We start from the raw sequence: 19,914 nt of genomic DNA on the forward strand, positions 1-19,914 counted from the left end.
TCCCAACGCACTATGCATCCCCTCCCAACTACTGTTTTGGATGATGGAGTCAAAAAATAGTGTCTGCAACGCAACACCCATCCCTCAACATGTTAAATCTGAATTGAATTAAAAAATTATTAAACAATTTATGTTATGAATAATATAGTTAGAGTGCATATCCCATGAATACCCATAATTGTTACCCACAACTATTAAATTGAGTATGGGTACAGGTAGTAAGGTTGGAGTTGCTCTTAATATCTACATACTATACACATTAACCAAAAAGGTAAAAACTAGGCATACCCCTCCATATTAGAGAATATTTGAGATACCCCTATTTTCAAACTGATGACATGCCCCATGTCCGTGGTCCTCTGAAATAGATTTATGGAAATACCCTTCCAAATGCCATCCCTTCTTCAACCTCTAATTAAAAAAATAAAAAATGATGGATTAAAGGCGAGGTTAACAGATTAAAAATAGTTTATCATATATGTAGAAGAACTTAAAAATGAAAGATTTTGGGGAAGAATATTAAAGTTTTTTTTTTTTTTTTTTTTTTTCCTTCTTCGAGTTGGAGGTTAAAGATGAGGACATTCAGATCATTTTTCATTAATATATAAAAGAAGACTATGATAAAGGGGCATGTAATCAATTTGAAAGTATAAGGGTATCTCAAATATTCACCAAAATATGGAAATATCTCTAAATCACCCTATAAAATAAAAATTAAAAAGAAAAAGGTGTGGATCCGGGATAGAATTGTGGGCTCTCAAGAAGCACAACCACCACTCATTTCGATCAACCAGAACAAGCAAGCCAAATCCATACCCATCTCTCTTTCCACTAAAAACTGAAAATATGCACAATAAAACTTCCTCTCTCCTCCAGATTCCATGGTTAACAATCCAGCTTAATAGCATATTCTCTTCTCCCTCTCCATCTCATTCCCTCTCTCCCCATCCTCTCCAACCCCTCTTATTAAGACATGATAACCTCTTATTTCTTCTCTTCCACAAGAATTGTTGGAGGAACAAGGAAAGCTGAAACTTTTCTTCTTCAGAATTCTCATCTCTACCTCCATAAACACCGCTCTCTTTTCTTCTACCATGACACACACTTCTCCAAAGGAGAAGACAAGACTCAAATACTCAAGCCTCAACTACCCAATCCCTCCCTCCCTATTCTGAGATTCAAAAGTTCTAAACTCACCCTCCCCTTCGCAGCACTATCGTCTTTCGCCGAAGGCGAAGAACAAGCAGAACCCGATGGTAAACAACAACAACAACAACATGAGAAAACTAAATCCGACGAATTACCAGGAATGGCTCAAGCATTCAACATCTCTTCAAGTACTGCTTCTGCAATATCAATTTGCATTGTATTTGCGGCTCTTAGTCTTCCATTTTTTATGAAGTCATTGGGGCAAGGGTTGGAGTTGAAGACAAAATTTCTTTCATACATAACGCTATTGTTTGGATTATATATGGCTTGGAATATCGGAGCAAACGATGTCGCAAATGCAATGGGGACTTCAGTGGGTTCGGGTGCTCTGACTCTTCGGCAAGCAGTGCTGACCGCAGCGGTGCTTGAGTTCTCAGGGGCATTGCTAATGGGGACACATGTCACCAGTACTATGCAGAAGGGGATTCTTGTTGCCAATATGTTCCAAGGGAAGAGTTCTTTGCTCTTCGCTGGGTTGCTCTCTTCTCTGGCTGCTGCTGGAACCTGGTTACAGGTGCATTCCCTCATCCTTGTAAATACATTTTTGTTTCTTCTAGATGTAATGTCTTCTTCACATTGTATAGACATCACCCATGATAATTTAGCATTGAAAAGTAAGACGATAGAAAGGGCATGCTTCACACTCTAATGACTGTTTATGGGATCAAAAGCTGTAAACACCCTCAAAGGCCTCATGAATTTTTCAAAACAAATGGGAGGATTTGAATCCATTCGCTACTTACATTTTTGTAGCTCTGTAATACAATGTATGTCCTCTCACTATTGTGGATTCACATTAGACGAATTGTTGTGAAACTGTAATTCATCATATAGACTTTGCTCTTGCTTGTAAGTCTGAAGCAGTTTCGACCAAAACTAACATTTTATCTTTTCAACTTAATTGTATTTCCTCTCACTATCTTTCAAACTTCACCTAGATGTAATGTCTTCACATTGTATAGACATAACCCAAAATAATTTTCATTGAAAACTAAGACGATAGAAAGGGACTGCTTCACACTCTAATGACCAAAAGCCATAATCACCTCAAAGCCCTCAGAATGCTAAATGAGAGGGTTTATGAACTCAGATACTTTTCAAAACAAATGGGAGGATTTGAATCCATTCACTACTTACATTTTTGTAGCTCTGTAATACAATGTATTTCCTTTCACTATCGTGGAATCACATTAGATGAAATCTGTGAAACTGTAGTTCACATTAGATGAACAAACCCTTATAGACTTTGCTCTTGCTTGCAGTCTGGAAGCAGTTTTGGCCAAAACTGACATTTGACAATTATCCTCAGAATGTAAATTTGTTCTCCTACTAAATTGATCGGGAAGACGGTGCTGAAACTGGAAATGAAACTCACCTCTTGTCACCACCTGAGTTGTGGTCTCACTGTGGATGAACTCAAATGACAAGGGAATGAGTCCTCTACAAAAAGAGACCATTCTTTCTTTCATTGTTAGCTTCATTTACATTTTTTTTTTGATAAGTAAGTAGCTTCATTTACTTGGGGGGTGGGGGTGCCTCAACAAAAATCCAGAGAAGTCAGTAGGGATAGAAAGTATAATTTGTAATATAGGGGGCATCTTTTTTTTTTTTTTTGCGGGGGGGGGGGGGGGTGAGAAGAAAAAAAGTCGCAATGGAAGCTTTATTGTAAAATTCTGTTGTGTACCTGTTGGTGGCGAGTAGATATGTATTAATTGGAATACCTCAGCTTCATAATCTTTTATGAGGGGTCCTTGCTGAATCGACGCAACAATTTGGATCCCATACGTATGTCTGGAACATTTCATGTTATGAACTAACCTGAATATTGTTACTTCTAATATTGCCGACATAGTTAGTCATTTGTTTAATCTGAATCTGATTGGCTGTTAAAAGAGTTATAAGTTCTTGTTGCTTGATTGAAGATATTTCATACAATAGAACTACAAATGTCCTTTATCGTCTCATTGCATACATGTTAACAAGTTCAGAGAGTCCTGTTTTCAATCTCAGAAATGACTCTATTTCAATTTGCTCATAGAAAACTTGATATTTTGAAGGAGAACAGAAAAAATAACTAATGTTTTTGTTTTAAGTGACTACGACTGAAGTCATGACTACTTCAACAGAAAAAAAGGGTGTGTTTTGGTTTTGGCATCCTAACTTCAAATTATAAAGTAAGGGGTTGGCCTACCTTGATAGGATTCTTACGTTGGATTATTTGATTGTAAGGGGTTGGATCACCCCTAATTGTTGCCCTTTTGTTTGAGGGATGGGGAATCCGTTGATCATCTTTTAATTCATTGTTCATTTTCTTTTAACATTTGGTCTACTTTCCTTGGATTGTTCCGTATTAATTGGGTCTTTCCTCGTAAGTTCTCCTCCTTGCTAGAAGAATGGGCCAATAATACTTTTCACTCCAGAAAACGGTTCCTGTGGGCTATGCTACCATCGGCTATTGCTTGGGGGATTTGGAACGAGAGAAATAACAGGGTGTTCAATAGTAAGACTAGAAGCTCTCACGCAAGTTTCTTGGAGATCTTGGGATATTTATACATGTGGTCTAAGCAGAACATAGACTTCATGGGGATTTCTTTTGATGACTTTGTATTTAGATGGAACTCCTTTTGTAATCACTAATGTTGTTTGTTTCTTTTCTTTGTTGTTTTTGTGAGGCTTCCTCGGCCTCCTTGTATTTGTTTTTTGCTCTTATCAATATATTATACTTATCAAAAAAAAAGTTAACTTTCTTGTATACGTTCATTCAACATGGTTATAAAAGAAATGCTCAATATCTTCTTGTATTTTTATTGTTGTAAAAAATGTAGGGCATATTTCATTCATCTACATACAGTCGCACACTATATATTTCTGGTTATAGTGGATGATTTTTCTAGTGGTACAAATCGATGCCATTCATAAGTTTTCCCCTTTTATTCAGGTTGCATCCTACTACGGTTGGCCTGTCTCCACCACACACTGTATAGTAGGAGCGATGGTTGGATTTGGTCTAGTCTACGGGGGAGTTGGTGCTGTTTTCTGGAGTTCACTGGCTAGGGTGACTTCCTCGTGGGTCATCTCTCCTGTCATGGGAGCAGCGGTGTCTTTTCTCGTATACAAATGCATTCGTAGGGTATGTTCTCACTCTATATGGGGCTTAAACTACTCTGCGCATCTTGATAAATGGACAGAACTAAATCACCTCTTAACTCTCACTGATTCCTTTTCATTCTCTCTAGTTTGTGTACAGTGCTCCAAATCCAGGGCAGGCCGCTGCTGCAGCAGCACCAATCTCTGTCTTTGTTGGTGTAACTAGCATCTCTTTTGCAGCTTTCCCTCTTAGCAAGACCCCCCTTGTGGCTCTAGCCCAGGCCTTAACATGTGGGACAGCAGGTGCAATCCTAGTAAGTAAAGTTATCAAGAAACAGTTGGGTCACCTCCTCCTCAAGTCCAAATCAGCAGAACAAGAACCAAAGGACGATACTACCCTCCATCATAAAAATATTGGATTCCTCTCTGACATCGCAGGTCCTAAGGGGACACAACTGAAAATTGTATATGGTGTCTTTGGATACATGCAGGTTCTATCGGCCTGTTTCATGTCATTTGCTCATGGGGGCAATGATGTTTCCAATGCTATAGGTCCATTGGCCGCTGCACTATCCATTCTTCATGGAGGTGCCGGCGGAACTGAGATTGTCATTCCAATAGATGTTCTTGCATGGGGAGGATTTGGGATAGTTGCAGGGCTGATGATTTGGGGTTATAGGGTGATGGCAACAATTGGGAAGAAAATAACAGAATTGACACCAACTAGAGGATTTGCAGCAGAGTTCGCAGCAGCTTCGGTGGTTCTTTTCGCGTCAAAGCTGGGATTGCCCATCTCTGCAACTCATACTCTTGTAGGGGCTGTCATGGGTGTGGGGTTTGCAAGGGGATTTAACAACGTGAGAACAGAGACTGTGAAGGAGATAGTGGCATCTTGGGCTGTCACAATTCCAGTTGGTGCACTGCTGTCCGTTTTCTACACATGGATCCTAACTAAGCTCTTGGCACCTCTTCTTTGAGATGTATAATCATAAGATCCAAAAAAAACTTCTGATATATTTGATGGATTGAAGACACACTCCTCTTTTTCAATTCATATGAAACAGTATTGTGTATGTTTCTCAGTGAAATTCCTCTAGGCAAGAGAAAGGATTATGTTTAGATCGGAAATTCAAAAAGAATGAGGCTTCCTGGTTTATGGGGCAATAAAAGCTCTTTTAGTTTTTCATATTTCCATGTTATGCAAACTCAAAACACTCTAACCCATAATTTTGTTACGGGTTTCACAATATAAGGGTTAATGGATTTTCAGATAGACTTCTCTTCCTAAATTGGATGCGAAGCAAATAGCCATGTTCTACATATATACAGAGCAGGAAGTAGGTCCTCATTACCCTCTCATTCCATGAAAGAATATATGGCACCATTACAAAAGGCCATATAAGAGAAAAGAGAAAAACGATTAATACAGTTGAGCCAATTTGAATACAAGTAGAAAGCAATCATTTAAAGAAGTATATCACCTGCTAATTTCTTTAGCATAAGCAAGTACGAATTCCACATATAAATTTTTTAAGGCAATCATCACTGTCATTAGTAGAGGCCCCATGATCGCTCCCTGTACAAATAATGAAGTAAATTATCTACCATGAAATTGCAAAACCTCATCAATGGCTATAAAAACTATACTTAATCATAAACAATGAAGTTTACGAAACTGCATGATTTGTATGATATATCCTATCCAAAGAACAAAAAATCCTAGTAAAAAAAAGAACGGGAACAAGGCTTGTAGAGTGTATATTTTCCTCCACTCTAGGGTGTGTCATACTTGAGTTAAACTCCATAACCCTCTTATATTCATAGTTCTCTCTTCAAAAGATCAGTCCTTTGGAGTAGTTGGTTGGTTAACATGGTATCAAAGCGCTAGGTTCGTATAGGTGTGTATGTCACAGGTTCGACTCTTTCCACCCTTATGGGTGAGGGTGAGTGTATATTTTCCTCCACTCTCAGGCGTGTCATACTCCAGTTAACCCCGTAACCCTCTTATACCCAAAGTTCTCCCCGTCTACAACAGATCGGAATTTTGGAGTAGTTGGTTGGTTAACAGGTCTCACCTCCAGAACAGATGGGAACAATGCCATGCCACCAAGAATGCTAAGCCCAGTCAAATAGGCACTCTGCCCTGGTATCTCGGCTTGAATGGCAGCTGTACCATATTCCATGAGTAACAAATGGATCACCGTCAACAAAACAGCTTCCACATATCTCGCTTCCATGGCTAACTGTGCAGCCGCCGGGATTGAAGAGAGCCACATCGGGGTTATGGGCAACATGGCACTCATCAAAGCAAGGAACGTAGACATATAGAGGAAATGTATACGGTAGAATCGAAACAAAAGATAAGTTAAACACCCTTGGAAGAACGTAACCTTAGCGGTGGCCAACAACACACTACTAACCGCATGATCAAGAACTTCGGCACACCGAACCCTAGTCGACTTCGAAACAGGAAGCATCTCCAAAACATGATCCATGACACCACCCGAATCCGAAGTAATCAAATAATACAAAAGCCAAAAGAACACCATTAGCTGAGAAATGAAATTCAACAGTCCGGCGGCACCTGACACAATCGAAACCACCACTGAGAACAACAAATTCGTACTCCCCACCAAAACCATAGTACTACTTGCGAACACACGCTTCGGTACATCCAAACTGTGAAGAACAAAACCCTTAATTTTCTCCACTAAATCCTCCCATGCAATAACAGACATAAACTCCCTAAAAACCTTATGGAAATCTCTATAAATCACATTCCACTCTACATTCCTCATCCTCCATTTAAGGCAATAAAGCTTCTCGGACAACGGTCTATGTCGCACTTGTCCTGGAACTTTTTCAGCAAACGAAGTCTGTAACGGCCTAATCAAATAATCCTGAACTCCTTCAACGATTTCCGTCACATTGTAATGCAAAGCAAGAACATCAATCTGTTGCGACATTGTCTTGTAGAATTTCATCATATAAGTATCGATCATTTCTGGCACCTTATTCTCATCCATCCAATGATCGATCCCAATTCGCTCTGCATAATTACTCTCCTGCAAATGCGTTTTCAATGAAATCACAGCATCTTTCCCCTCAATTCCAATCTTATAAGAAAACAACATGAATCCAGACACTGATCCAAAGATCATAAACGTTATAAGTCCGATGCCAACCGTTCTTTTTAGTCCTTTAAGCATTAAGGAAGTCGAGTATCGACTAATTCTACTCCAAAATGAACTTTTGGAGACAATTAGACCGTTACGTCGAGCGAACGATATCGCTGTGAGAGTCGACGCGACGCCAGGTGTACTCGGAGTACCGCAACCGGTGGCATAGGCAATGAGGCAAGGGACGGCGAAGGCGGGGATTGAAGCGGCACCTATGCGTTCATAGACGAGAACAAAGGCGGCGAAAGAGACGAGCCATTGCATGAGTTTTGAGAATCCGATTTTGTCATTGTGGCGGCGAGGGTGGTGGTGATGGTGGCGGAGGAGGCGGAGGAGGGCGGCGTGGGAGTCGATGAGAGAGGCGGTGGAGGCGCGAAGAATGGCAATTGGGATGGTGAGGATGGTTTCGAAGAGGCCGAGATTAAGAGGATGAGACCAGAAGCGAACGAGAGCGGTTTGGAGTTCGCGTAAGGGCATGGAACAGAGGATGGCCCATTGGATTGGACGCCAGTATTCTTGAAGGAGTTTGGATAATCCGTATAAGAGAGCTAGGGTTAAAGCTAATCCTGCATGGGCCATGGCTATGTAAATTGCCAAACATACTTGAGGATCTGTTGTTAATTGGATTGTTCGTCTTTCACCTCCAAGACTCTCTTGTTCTTGTTCGTGGTCTACGTCTTGTTTTTTTTGTTTGTAACGGCGGTGGCGTTTCGGTTTTGAGGTGGTTTGTTTCGGAATCGAAGGGGTTTCGGTTTCTGACATTCTGTGGGATTTCTTGTTCCATCGTAAGAAGAGGAATTTTTTTTTTTTTTTTTTCTAAGAGAGAAGATCCGATATAGTCTCTGAACTCTGCAGCATTCTAAGGGTCAACTCAAGTTTCATGCAAGAGCCGCAACTTCCTGCAACGTTTTCTTTGGAGTTTGGACCGTTCAATTGCTCTACTCCGGAAATTGGGTAACAAACCAGATATGCGTTTCTTTGACTGTCAGGGTTTGGGAAAGTGCCTAAATAATATGACTCGCCAGGTGGCATGCTCAACCGATTCTCTCACGTGGACAACTCCAAGAATAGTAGATCTGTAGGTTTCGAGATACGCAGTTCCGTTGATACACTTTTTATGGGAAAGTGTAATCATGTATCCCAAGACATACAGATCTCAATCCTCGCACTTGTCACTCCAGAGGGTCAATTGAGTATGCCACCTGACGAGTCATATGATCACAACTCTTTGAGAAAAACACATATATCGTAGAGTTCACTTGCAATCTTCCAGGTGTAAATACTCTTTGAAAATCATTTTCCTTACTAACGTATTATGTTTGGAGTGAAAGAAGTGAGTTTCTCTCCATCACGTTTGATTAGAGAGAAAGAAAACTCGTCTTTTTTTCTTCTCATCTCTCTAATTTTTTATTTTCTCTCCCCCAATTAACAATCCAAATAAGAGAAATAGGGAGAAATTCATCTATTATCTCTTCTTTTTTCTCCATTTCTCTCAATCCAAACATAACGTAATGCAACTCAATCTGATCATCAAATCTTTGTATTTAGACGCAAGCTTTTGAACCAAACTTCAATCGAACTTTAAAATGAAGATTTCATCTCTATATATCATTATTCACATCATCACCTTCTTCAAATATAGAGTCAAGAGAGAATTTTTTTTTAACCAAAAATCTCTATCACTCTTTTTCAAATACTTATTATACCCCTTTTTTTCATAAATGCCAATTTAAAATTTTTATTTTATTTTTAAAGATCATTTTTCTCCTATCTAATATATGCTCATTTTATTTTTTTATGAGTGAGTGACTAGTATTTTAAAGAATGACTATTGATTTAAAGATGAGACTAATTAGAGTTCAAAAGTGATTGGGACTGGTTAGGATTCAAAAGTGGTTCAGAGCCTTCAAAATGAAAAAGATGTTAATTTAAATTCTTTAGTTACAGTTGCTTTTAGTATTATTCCATCTTCAAATATAGAGTAAAGAGAATTTTTGAAGACCTATCTCTATCATTGTTTGCATTTTTCAAAATACTTATTTTATCCCTTTTACTTATTGACACCCTAACTTTTACTTATTCTTAGTCAAAAAATTATTTTAATGGGTAAATCTCCATTTCATGCATTGAATATGACGAAATTCCAACTCCGATATATTCATTTTAATTCCCAAAACATGTTTTTTCAATGACTTCATCATTTTTATAATCAATAAATTCCCTGATAAAATACCAACAAATTTGTTGTTATTTGCAACCTCATGGGTAATTTATCAATGAATTCATTGATTATAAAAGTGATGAATTCACTGAAAAACATGTTTTGGGAATCAAAATGAATAGTGTACCATAATCAAAATATTGTCTTATGTTGCGCACGTTTAGGATTTTTTTTTTTGGGTAAAGAAGGGTGTTTGGGCCAGTTTGCGTGCACCAAATAATCCCTCCTTTCCAAACAAGGCTTACTGAACAAGACTTTTAACCCTTCAGTCCGTGGCCACAGATATTAGCAACCGATGGGAGTCGAACTTAGTGTGCCAATAGCAATTCTCTTTTTTATTTTATATATATGTATATTTTTATGTGAGTGAAGAACATTTTAGAGAATGAATAATGATTTGAAGATGGTGCTAGTGGGAGTGCAAAGTGGTTTTGGAGTCTTCAAATTTGAAGAACATGCCAATTTGATGAAAAATTTAGAAGACAAGGGTTGGAGTTGCATCTAGAAAGATTGGGTCATTTGGTTCACATGGATTACCACATTGGCGATTCAACGCAACAGCTGATTAGATTTCATGAGAAAAAAATTCACATTCAAAGGGAAAAATAATAATAATTCAAAAAGATATATTTTTTGAATTTGATCCAAGGTGTTGAAAATGGACGGCTATCGAACTTCCAAAACTTAAAATTAAAATTCAACGATGAAAAATAATAATTTTTTGAAAATGATAAATTCAAAGCTCTTAGAATTTCATTCTTTATAAGCCTATGGCATCGGATTATGTTTTTGGATGCCAATATTTGAGCTCACGACCCTTAGTAAGATTTGAAATCTTAGTAGGTAAGTTAGGTTATATTGACTTCTCTATTTGTGTCACGTAGGCGAATTATTTTGCTATGTGCCAAAAATTCCTATATATTGTTAATTGACAAAACTAATCCTAAAGATTGTTCAAGAAGAAGCATCTACGGACATGTACCTGCCATCACGTCAAGGTGTTCCCCACTAAGGTCACTCTAGCACGACTCAATCCTAAATAGGCGATCTATGTCGAGGTCAGTCTTGGGAGTAGATCATTTGTGGTACTTTTTCCAAAGTCAAAATGAAGTCACTTTAAAAATTACTAACAACTCAATCCTCTAGATTTCACATCATAAATCATACTTAAATGGTGTGTATTTGTTGTTTTGATGACATAAGATCCCAACCGTTAAAATTCGCTATAGGGAAACTAATGCGAAAATGTACATGTGGACACGGGATTTTCAATATTTAAAACATCCCTCCACTTTGGGGTGTTTTGGAGTCGCCACCATTCAAATTTGTAAAAGGGTGTGAATGGTCACCCGATGTCACATTTTTCGAAAAATCATACATTTTGTATGTTTGATGACTCTTGTTGGATAATGCACGTGACCCAACCTTGATTCAAGGTAAGGGGGTCCATTTATGGAGTAGGGAAGGTGTTAGGCACCCTACTCCATCCACGTAACGTGGTAACCTCGGATTCGGTTTTTTTAAAATAAAAAAAGAAAAGAAGAATCGAAAAAGGGTCGATGTGTGCCCTCAAGTGTGAGGGGCTTTTGATATTGGTTCAAATCATTGAGGGCACCCTTATTAAAAAGGGGGCCCTTTGGTGATTTAAACCATGGTGATTGTGCAAATGTGTGGAGAAGGGGAGAGTAGAAGAGGGAGGTTTAAAGGGGACGGTTCCTTTTCAAACCCACCTTGATCTTGAGTTGATCTTCAAAGGATAAGTCCTTGCCTTGATCTTGACTTGCTTGAGAGTGTAGAGAATTGAGTTGAGTTGAAAATCCTAGAGAGTTGAAAGTGAAGTGTTGTGTTTGGTAATGTGAGTTGAGGATTGAGAGTAGTGAGAGGAGAGTTGTCTTTTTTGGGGGTTTTTTGTCAAATTTTCATTAGGTGTGGTGAGGGGAGAATGGAGGGATTTTTATAGAGGTTGGAGAGATATTTTGAGGGTATAATGGGGTGAATGAAGAGAATAATGGATAATGGCATGGGTTTGAGAGGAGAGGGGTATGAAATTTGATATGGAAATAAGGGTAGTTTTGTAATGAGGGAAATGGGTTGTGTTTTAACCCAAATGGTTTGGATCTTACCCAAATCCATTTGGGTAGAGTGTTTGGTGGGGTGAGATGAGTGATGGTTGATGGGTGTAAGAGAGTTGTTTGAAAAATGAGTGTTGAGATGGTTGAAGAGGTAAGGTGTTTGATTTGGGGGGATGGGTAGTGATTGGTTTGATTTTGAAAGGATTGAAGGGATGATGACATGTGGCAAATGGAGAGATGAAGAGATGGGTTGATTGGTGATGGTGGTTAGTTGATTAGAGAAAAGAGTATGGGGGTGATGGTGGGAGGTATGGGTTGAGGTGATTTTGTGGGAGTGTTTTAAGGAAAGTGATGGTTGAGATGTGGGAGATATGGGTTGTGATGTGGGTAGTTGATAGTGTTAGAGAATGAGGAATAGGTTAGGGTATATAGGGTATGGGTTGTGATGTTGGTGGTTGATAATGATGAGAGGATGGGTAATAGGTTAGGTTAGGGTAGGATTATGGGTTGAGTTGATTTTTGGAGGGAAGTGATGGAGTTGGTTGATGATGAGGGAGGTGGAAGGGTGTGATGACATGTGTCATTTTTTGTATTGAGTTGGTGATTGGTTTGATGAGATTGATAGGTTGGATTGGGTTTGGGTATTGAATTGGGCTTAGGTTATGAATTGGGCTTTGGGATAATGGGCTTAGGTTGGGTTTGGATGTGGGCTTGGATAGGAAATTGAATAGTAATCGTAATGGACTTGGGTAGCATAGTATTGGGTTGAGTTGATGTGGGTTGGACTTGGGTAATGAGTTGGGCTTATGTTGGGTTGGATTTAGGAATATAGAATAAGGTGGTTTGGGTTTGGATATAATAAAGATGGGTTTGGGGCTTATATCGGGTTGGTTTTAAGGGTGGGGTGTTTGGGTCCATGGTCCACGTGAGTGATCTCAGACATTTATTAATGGAAAATGTATTGGGTTTTTTTTTGTAGGTTTGGACTTGGGGCCCATCCCAATTTTGGGGTATTTTGCGTCGAGGGCCCGCTCAAATTCGGGTGTCTACAGTACCATAGAGGGGTCCACTCCTAGTTGCTACTAAGGGAAGGGATCCGTTGTAGCTCTTTTTCCATGTAACTTCCTATAGTGCTATATCATGATTTGAGAGAGCATCAACGTCTATGAGACACCAAAAGCACTTCGTTAAGGAATGGGAGTTCAATGATTTTCAATTTTTTTTTATTTTTTTATTTTTATTTTTTTTTAATTTGGTATAAGCCAATGATCCTTAAATGGTTTATTACTTTCAAAGCATAACAAAGTTCAGATTTAGTAATTATTCTGTGAGGCTTCAATTAGGTTAATTAAGATGAATTTGAAAAAGTTTCACTAAAAAATTCGTCGAAGTGGCATGCTATCGAAGAAGTGTGGATTTGGTTGATTGTTAATTGCTTTCAAGGCATAATAACACAGTTTGGATTTGGTAATTATCCGATAAGGCTTCAATTTGGTTAATTTAGATAAATTCGAGAAAGTTTCATTAAAAACTTTTCAAAGCAGTAGGACGAGCAGACGAGGACTATCAAAAGTGCCTCGACGCTTCCCAACTACTACTTTGACTCTTTTTATTTATGCAATTATGAACTCCCATCCCCTTCATCTATTCTTCCTTGATTCCAATATATATATATATATAATTGAAAAAAAAAATACAAATAATGTTTTTAGGTTTCTTATCAAAATCCATTATCTTTAACTGCCCCGAGAAATCATATCTTGTTCTTGAATTTGAATATTAGAGAAAGTGAAAAATAAATAAAAAATACATCAAAGTGAGAAGGGTAAAAATGTTACCATGTTTAGCAATCGATTCATAACTCATCGATTACTTTGTCAATTCCTCAAATAATTTTACAATTTTCCACAAAAAAGAAAAATAGATTGGAGAATTTTGTCACTATGTTTCAAGATGGTGCTCTCTCCAACTACGTTATTCACCCAAGTCATGTGGGTCTCAAAGGTGCTTTAAAATCATATTTTCATGAGTACTCATAATATAACTCGCCAGGTGGAATACTTAATCGACTCTCTAACGTGGACAAGTTGGGGAACCATAAATCTGTATGTCTCGAGATACAGGACTCTCTCAAGATACACTTTTGTATGGGGAAGTGCAATCATGTATCCCGAGGCATACATATCTATTTTCATAGATACCCTCGCTCAACTATTCAGAAGTAGGGAAGTTTTTATCGCCATGAAATGAATAAAAATATCAATCCATTTCAAAATTAATCATACAAAAAAAAAATTAACATAAACTAACAGATTAAATAGAAAATTTAGATTTTGAATTTTAAAATCAAAATTTAATGACTTTTTATAATAACAGAATGGATACTATTTTTAGAAGTTCTAGACTCCGTAAATTGAGAATCTTCATAGAAAATATTTATGTGGGCCCTCTAACAAACTAAAGATTAATACAACAGTCTGTAAAGCAAGTATCACTCGTATTTTATATTATAGGAAAATGCTGAAATGACAAAAAAATTTACTGCAATTCTCACAAATCTGACGTGTGATGTGTACATAATCATAGATGTGTTTCCTCGTGATACGTGTAAAACCCATCTATGAATCACAGTAAATCATGTGTCACCCCAGCACGACTCTATTTTATATATAGTTAGCAAGTTTCCAATAATTACACCCCCAAGTAACAACCGCCTTATGTTAGCCAAACTTCGAAATTTGAAACCGAAATAATCCAACGGTCCAAACGCAACGGCTAGTTGAACCTCCTAAGAGTCGTCTTGGATTCCAAACCTGCCATTCACACGTGCAGATCCCTCTTTCCTTCAGTGCTGACGTACCTTTTTTTTTTTTGCCAAATTTAGAAAGCTTAGATTCTTTACTCTTAGATTCTAGATTCTTTATAGTAAAGATGCAGAGCTAGATTTCCTACCAAGTTCTTTGCTTCAAACTTCAACAAAGGAATCAAAGAAAAAGAAGAAACCCAAATACCCATAATTGAAATTGGTTTCTTGAGAGTTTGTTTTTATGAGATTTTCAAGGTGGGTTAGGAAGTTTTCTTCAATGGAGAGAAGAGAAGCTCAGATAAAAGCTGCTATGGATCTTAGCAAAGAAAGAAACAGATTAGCAGATGAGGATGTCATCTCTCCTCTTGTTTCCATGCTTCAATCTCGAGATCATGAAGCCATTGAAGCTGCTCTTTGTGCTCTACTCAATCTCACTTTTCGAAGCCAAAGGTAAATCACTCAACTATCCAAGTCTTTCTGTCTTTCTTTCTTTCTTTCTTTAGAATTACATTGATTTGAATCACAGAAATTTTTCAGAAACAAGATTCGGATTGCAAAATCGGAATTGTTACCAGCATTGGTTGTACTTCTCACCGAAGAATCAAATTCTTCGACCGAACTTGCGATTGCCGCTCTATTAACGCTCTCGACGTGCAATGAGAACAAATCTATAATTGTGGCAACGGGAGCTGTTCCGTTACTCGTTGGGTTCTTTGGTAGATATGGGGATGGTACTATGGGGTACATTAGCTTGCAAGCAAGGCTTGATGCCATTGACACACTCCAAAATCTCTTGACTTACGATGGGGTGGACATACCATTAATCATATCAAATGGGGCAATATTTTCTCTTCTTCAAATGATTTTCAATTTCGGTAAATCGTCTAAAGCTGTCGAGAAGACATTAGCGCTACTTGAAAAGATTGCTTCATTGTCGGAGATTGGACTTACTCAAATTGTTGGTGTCCAAGGTGGGATTCTAGCATTGGTGGAGACGATTGAGGAGGGTTCACAGCAGAGCAGAGAGCACGCTGCGGGGATTCTGCTTTATATATGTAAGAATAGTAGAGAGAAGTATCGTGAATTAATATTGAGGGAAGGAGCGATACCAGGATTGCTTCAATTGTGTGTGGATGGGACACGAAGAGCGAAGGATATAGCTCGAGCTCTGTTATTGATGTTGAGGGATACGGCGGATTATGGATTGAGTAGAGAGTTGGGTAATGGACTTTTCGAGCAGATTATGAGAGAAATTGACACAGATGAAGTGGTTGCCGATGCTACAATGAGATTGGTAGAGAATATGATAACAAATTTCAGTTTTTGATCTGTTTTTTAGGATTGGGTATCAGCCCTTTCATCATACCATTGTAAATATGGTCTCTAATGTATAAATTATGGTTTGGGGATTTTTTTTTTTTACTAACTTATTCAAATAGACCTTAAATGACCATTTACTAGTACCCAAGGCGTTCTTCAATCTCGTACAAACAAAAAATTAACCATTTTGATGATCATCGAGTTTCTACCTTAAGAAGGAAGTTGGTTATGTATGGGTACCTTTCTTAGGATCTACTCCATGGATTCCTTGATTTGTGAACATTGTGGATAAGGTACATTCACAGTTAATGGAATGAAGGAAAAGAACAAAAAATTAAAAGAAAGAATAGAAACTTCAAGACCACTACAAAGAAGAGGTTTCAAGTTCTTTGATGTTTTCTCATCTCTAACACACAAATTACATACTAAATACCTACTAGAGATCAAACCCACCATTTATTAAATTCCTAGTCAAATGATTGTCGACTCAATCAATAATCTATATTTGTTGCATATTTACACTGTTCGGTGCAGATACATTTAACTAGTAAAGAGCCATAACAGTTGAGGCTTGCTTAGAAATTTGAAGATAATGTAAGAATCTCACAATGAAAATTAGTTCAAACTTCAAAACACCTCCCACTATAGGTTCCTTTGCAATAAGAAACAACTAAACAAAGCGTTTAATAGAGAACCTCTCACCTTATTATAACATGAATATTAGCACATAAATCATGCGTTACAGATTCCTTTTGAGGCTCACAGTTCAGTTTCTTGGGAGGATTTGAAGGAAAAATATGCTGATGAGGGACTTATGGAGACGATTCTTTTACAGAAGTGAGACTAGGTTGCCACCTTTGTGGCTGCCACATTCTTGCCCTTTTGATGGGTGGCCTAAAAGGTTTCTTTTCTCTTCTACCACATCTGCACATATTGCATTGAGACCACTTTTCTCTAGAGATGAAAAAATCTTTTGCAGAACAAAAATGTTCTTCGGAACAATCGATTATTTTCTTCCATCCCAATGTTTCCTCTGACCCCTTTTTCGAAGCTGCTTCTAGTAGAAATTTCTCGGGGTGTTTAAGTTTCAGTTTATTTACCGTAGTACAAGGAACTAAATAAAACTTTTGACCCGGTAGAAGCTTCTGCTCTGGTCGAAGAAGAGACTCGTGAGGCCGTTTGAAGACTTCCGGACATGCAAGACACATCCCAGGATATTTCTCCATCACGTGAGACGCAAGAATTGCTTCTTGATACAGCTCCACAAGCCCACCTGCATGAACGATTCTCACATACAAATTTTTCTCTAGTGAGGTCAAGTCTAATAATGATATTGAAGCTCCATCGAGTTCTTTCTTTCTTCTTGATTCTCCAATGAGGTACCGGGCGACCCCTAACAAATTAACAAGCCTCTTCAGCATTTCTAGCATACAAAAGCCTTTTGATCATTGGGTCTGCATCGTAATACGGTTGAGCTGGTGCTTTCCATGTGTGTGTGTATCGAGAGAGAGTGAGAGAGAGGAATTTGAACAGTTGGGGTCATTGCTCCTAATGAGTATATCTTGTTCTTCATTGTAGGCTCTCTACTTTATCGTCTTCTTCTACATGTCGATGAAACTGAGGCTCACTTAGCACAAATGGAAAAGGACATGAAAAAAAGTTACTCTTGTTTTCTTCCCTTCAACTTGGTACAAATGGAAAAGGACATGAAAAAATGTTAACTCTTGTTTTCTTCCCTTCAACGTTGAAACCAAAGTTAGACATAGAGCCCAAATTTCAGCTAGCACCAACCAGGGTTCAGAAAGAGCTTCTCTCACTGTGGTCCTGTGCCAGAGCTATCGTTATGTTAACGTCTTACATACACCTGGCATCACATGTAGCTCGATCGAGTTTCTTCTTTCCCCTACTGGTCCAATTTCTACAGGGGATGATGCACACATTCTTCGTACAGGTCGCTTTTAGATTCTTCTAAGCCTTTCAGGTTTGAGGCACTTGTCATCACATGTGGGTATTCCCACCTTTCCCACATAATACATCATAAATGCTTGGATGCTCAGATAGGAACGAAGTCATTGTGTGCTTCACCACTCTCCACATCGACTATCATTCAATCGGAATGGGTGAAATAGAAACAATCATTTAAGCAACTAGTAAGTTTATGGGTCCTGCAAAAAAAGGACCTGAACAGGAAGAAATCAAGCTCTAGATGGCATACTCTCTGCTGGTACACCATCTTCTAATTTCAATCGATGTAAATTGGAGCATAGGTGGAAAATAATAGATGATACTCTGTCTTATAGCAAACACCCATCTCATTCCATTCATCAAGAATGCTCTATTAAAGCAGGGCCGAAGGAGCCAAGAAATGGCAACAGATTTCCGAAAATGTAGTGAAGATGCCACCTTTCTAAGTTGGTGAAAGAAGTGTAGATACACTACCCACATGGATTCAAAACCCACCTTCACCTACTAATTACTAAGCAATAACCACAAAGCCGCTTGCTTATTAAATAAAAGTATATTCAAACATGTAATGTAATCATCAAAATCGACCAGGAATACTTGTACCTTGTTTTCAGGGCCTGAAGCCCATCCAAACTTCAATCACCCTCTGAAAGCACTTTAGACACAGAGTGGTAGTAATTGAAGTCCATGTTTTTTTTTTTTTTTTTTTTTTTTTTTTGATAATTATAAAATTTAATTAGAAACAAGAAGAGAAAAAGGAGGCTGAGATAGCGCCCATACAACAAGAAGAAACAAAAGAAAACAAGCAAGCAAAAAAAAACACATCCAAAAGAGGACTAAGAGTCACAAATGGAGTCCCAATTGAAAACACAATCCCGCAAAGTAATAGACCAAAAGAAAAGAAACCCCAAAATCTCCATGATCACCGCTTGAAACATACTCCCTTACTCTGGAACATCCTGTTATTTCTCTCTTTCCAAAGAACCCAAGCAATGAGCGGTCTTTGAATTATGGCACACCCTAGGCATTGTTAGGACATGAGAAAATCCTACCCGCATAGATCATAAGGATGGCATGATGCAAGATGCAAATGCAAGGTTTTTCCAACCTATATAAGTGCACCCATCAAGGAGATCTACTATAAAGGACCACTTAGCTAAGTGGTAAGACCTTGTGGAGGTTGTTCCCACGGTCCTAGGTTCAAACCTCTTGAACCCCTTCTTATGCTAACCATTAACCCCACCAACTTAAAAAAAAAAAGGAGATGGTAAGACCTTGTGGAGGTTGATCCCAAGGTCTTAGGTTCAAACCTCTTGAACCCCCTTTTGATGCTAACCACTAACCCCACGAGCAAGCCAAAAAAAAGAGATTACCATAATAAACACGTAACTCAATTGTGCAATCCCAACCATTCCAGCATCGCATTGTTGGACGATTTTAGTATAAAAACTATCCGAGAAAAGGGCAAACCATTATTCAAAGCCACCTTCCTCAATCGAAGCGAGCCATTAATCTTAGCAACCAAATGGAAGTGGTAACAGTGGCATCCAGTACTAATTTTTTTAATTTCTTCTGAACAATAAAAGGGCTATTCAATCATAGTTGCATGGAATCATTCAGAGTGAGTCTGGCCCTGCCGAGGCAGAGATCCAACTAAAATTTAATTCCTTGAACAAATCCACCCTCGCATCATTTCCGTTTATCTCAATGGAGTATCCTAAAGCCCAATCCTTCGTGTGATTATTAGGGGATGAATGTAGTAGTTGTAAGGAATTAAATTTTGCCAGACCTTAGGGATCAATGCTTGTAATGAACAAAAGGTGAAAGGCTTTACATGGCACTGTATGAAACAGAGGCTTACATCCTCAGATCATTCAAGCAAGAGCATGAAAGAGCGAAGTCTTCATGGAAGTTTCTAAGATCGATCTTTAAGAGCATCCATCACATGGAAGGTCCTCTGAAAGCATCCATAATGATTTAGCTTCCACTCTGCTTAGCCTCCATAATAATATAATTTAGCAAAACTCATTTCATTAAAAACCAAAAAAATAAAAA

The 19,914-nt window shown here is 38.3% G+C and overlaps 3 protein-coding genes across 3 annotated transcripts; 2 read left to right on the forward strand and 1 right to left on the reverse strand.

The window, feature by feature from the left end:
• The first annotated feature begins 797 nt into the window (after positions 1-797).
• LOC147400986 (inorganic phosphate transporter 2-1, chloroplastic-like) lies at positions 798-5,482 on the forward strand. The gene is made up of 3 exons (XM_086442062.1): positions 798-1,723; positions 4,148-4,339; positions 4,446-5,482. Exons 1-3 carry the CDS (start codon positions 974-976, stop codon positions 5,271-5,273), a joined length of 1,770 nt encoding a protein of 589 aa, XP_086298188.1. The 5' UTR covers positions 798-973; the 3' UTR covers positions 5,274-5,482.
• Positions 2,833-8,437, reverse strand: LOC147400987 (uncharacterized). Its single transcript, XM_086442060.1, has 2 exons — positions 6,372-8,437; positions 2,833-5,872 (listed from the first exon to the last, which is right to left on the reverse strand). The coding sequence occupies exons 1-2, from the start codon at positions 8,235-8,237 to the stop codon at positions 5,774-5,776; spliced, it is 1,965 nt and encodes a 654-aa protein (XP_086298186.1). The 5' UTR covers positions 8,238-8,437; the 3' UTR covers positions 2,833-5,773.
• A 5,958-nt stretch (positions 8,438-14,395) lies between these two features.
• On the forward strand, positions 14,396-16,024 carry LOC147400988 (ARM repeat superfamily protein). Its single transcript, XM_086442064.1, has 2 exons — positions 14,396-15,024; positions 15,112-16,024. The coding sequence occupies exons 1-2, from the start codon at positions 14,816-14,818 to the stop codon at positions 15,899-15,901; spliced, it is 999 nt and encodes a 332-aa protein (XP_086298190.1). The 5' UTR covers positions 14,396-14,815; the 3' UTR covers positions 15,902-16,024.
• Positions 16,025-19,914: the final 3,890 nt, after the last annotated feature.

Source organism: Akebia trifoliata, chromosome 5, assembly GCF_017979445.1.
Source record: "Akebia trifoliata isolate Shusen 1 chromosome 5, ASM1797944v1, whole genome shotgun sequence".
NCBI lineage: Eukaryota > Viridiplantae > Streptophyta > Magnoliopsida > Ranunculales > Lardizabalaceae > Akebia > Akebia trifoliata.

Excerpts from the sequence above, each read along its gene's own strand:
- LOC147400986 (XM_086442062.1), top strand. The coding sequence starts at position 974 with ATGATAACCTCTTATTTCTTCTCTTCCACAAGAATTGTTGGAGGAACA. Across the intron at positions 1,724-4,147 it reads CTGCTGGAACCTGGTTACAG|GTTGCATCCTACTACGGTTG; the intron begins GTGCATTCCCTC and ends CCTTTTATTCAG. Across the intron at positions 4,340-4,445 it reads TATACAAATGCATTCGTAGG|TTTGTGTACAGTGCTCCAAA; the intron begins GTATGTTCTCAC and ends CATTCTCTCTAG.
- LOC147400988 (XM_086442064.1), top strand. The coding sequence starts at position 14,816 with ATGAGATTTTCAAGGTGGGTTAGGAAGTTTTCTTCAATGGAGAGAAGA. Across the intron at positions 15,025-15,111 it reads CTCACTTTTCGAAGCCAAAG|AAACAAGATTCGGATTGCAA; the intron begins GTAAATCACTCA and ends GAAATTTTTCAG.
- LOC147400987 (XM_086442060.1), bottom strand. The coding sequence starts at position 8,237 with ATGTCAGAAACCGAAACCCCTTCGATTCCGAAACAAACCACCTCAAAA. Across the intron at positions 5,873-6,371 it reads TGTTCCCATCTGTTCTGGAG|GGAGCGATCATGGGGCCTCT; the intron begins GTGAGACCTGTT and ends TTATTTGTACAG.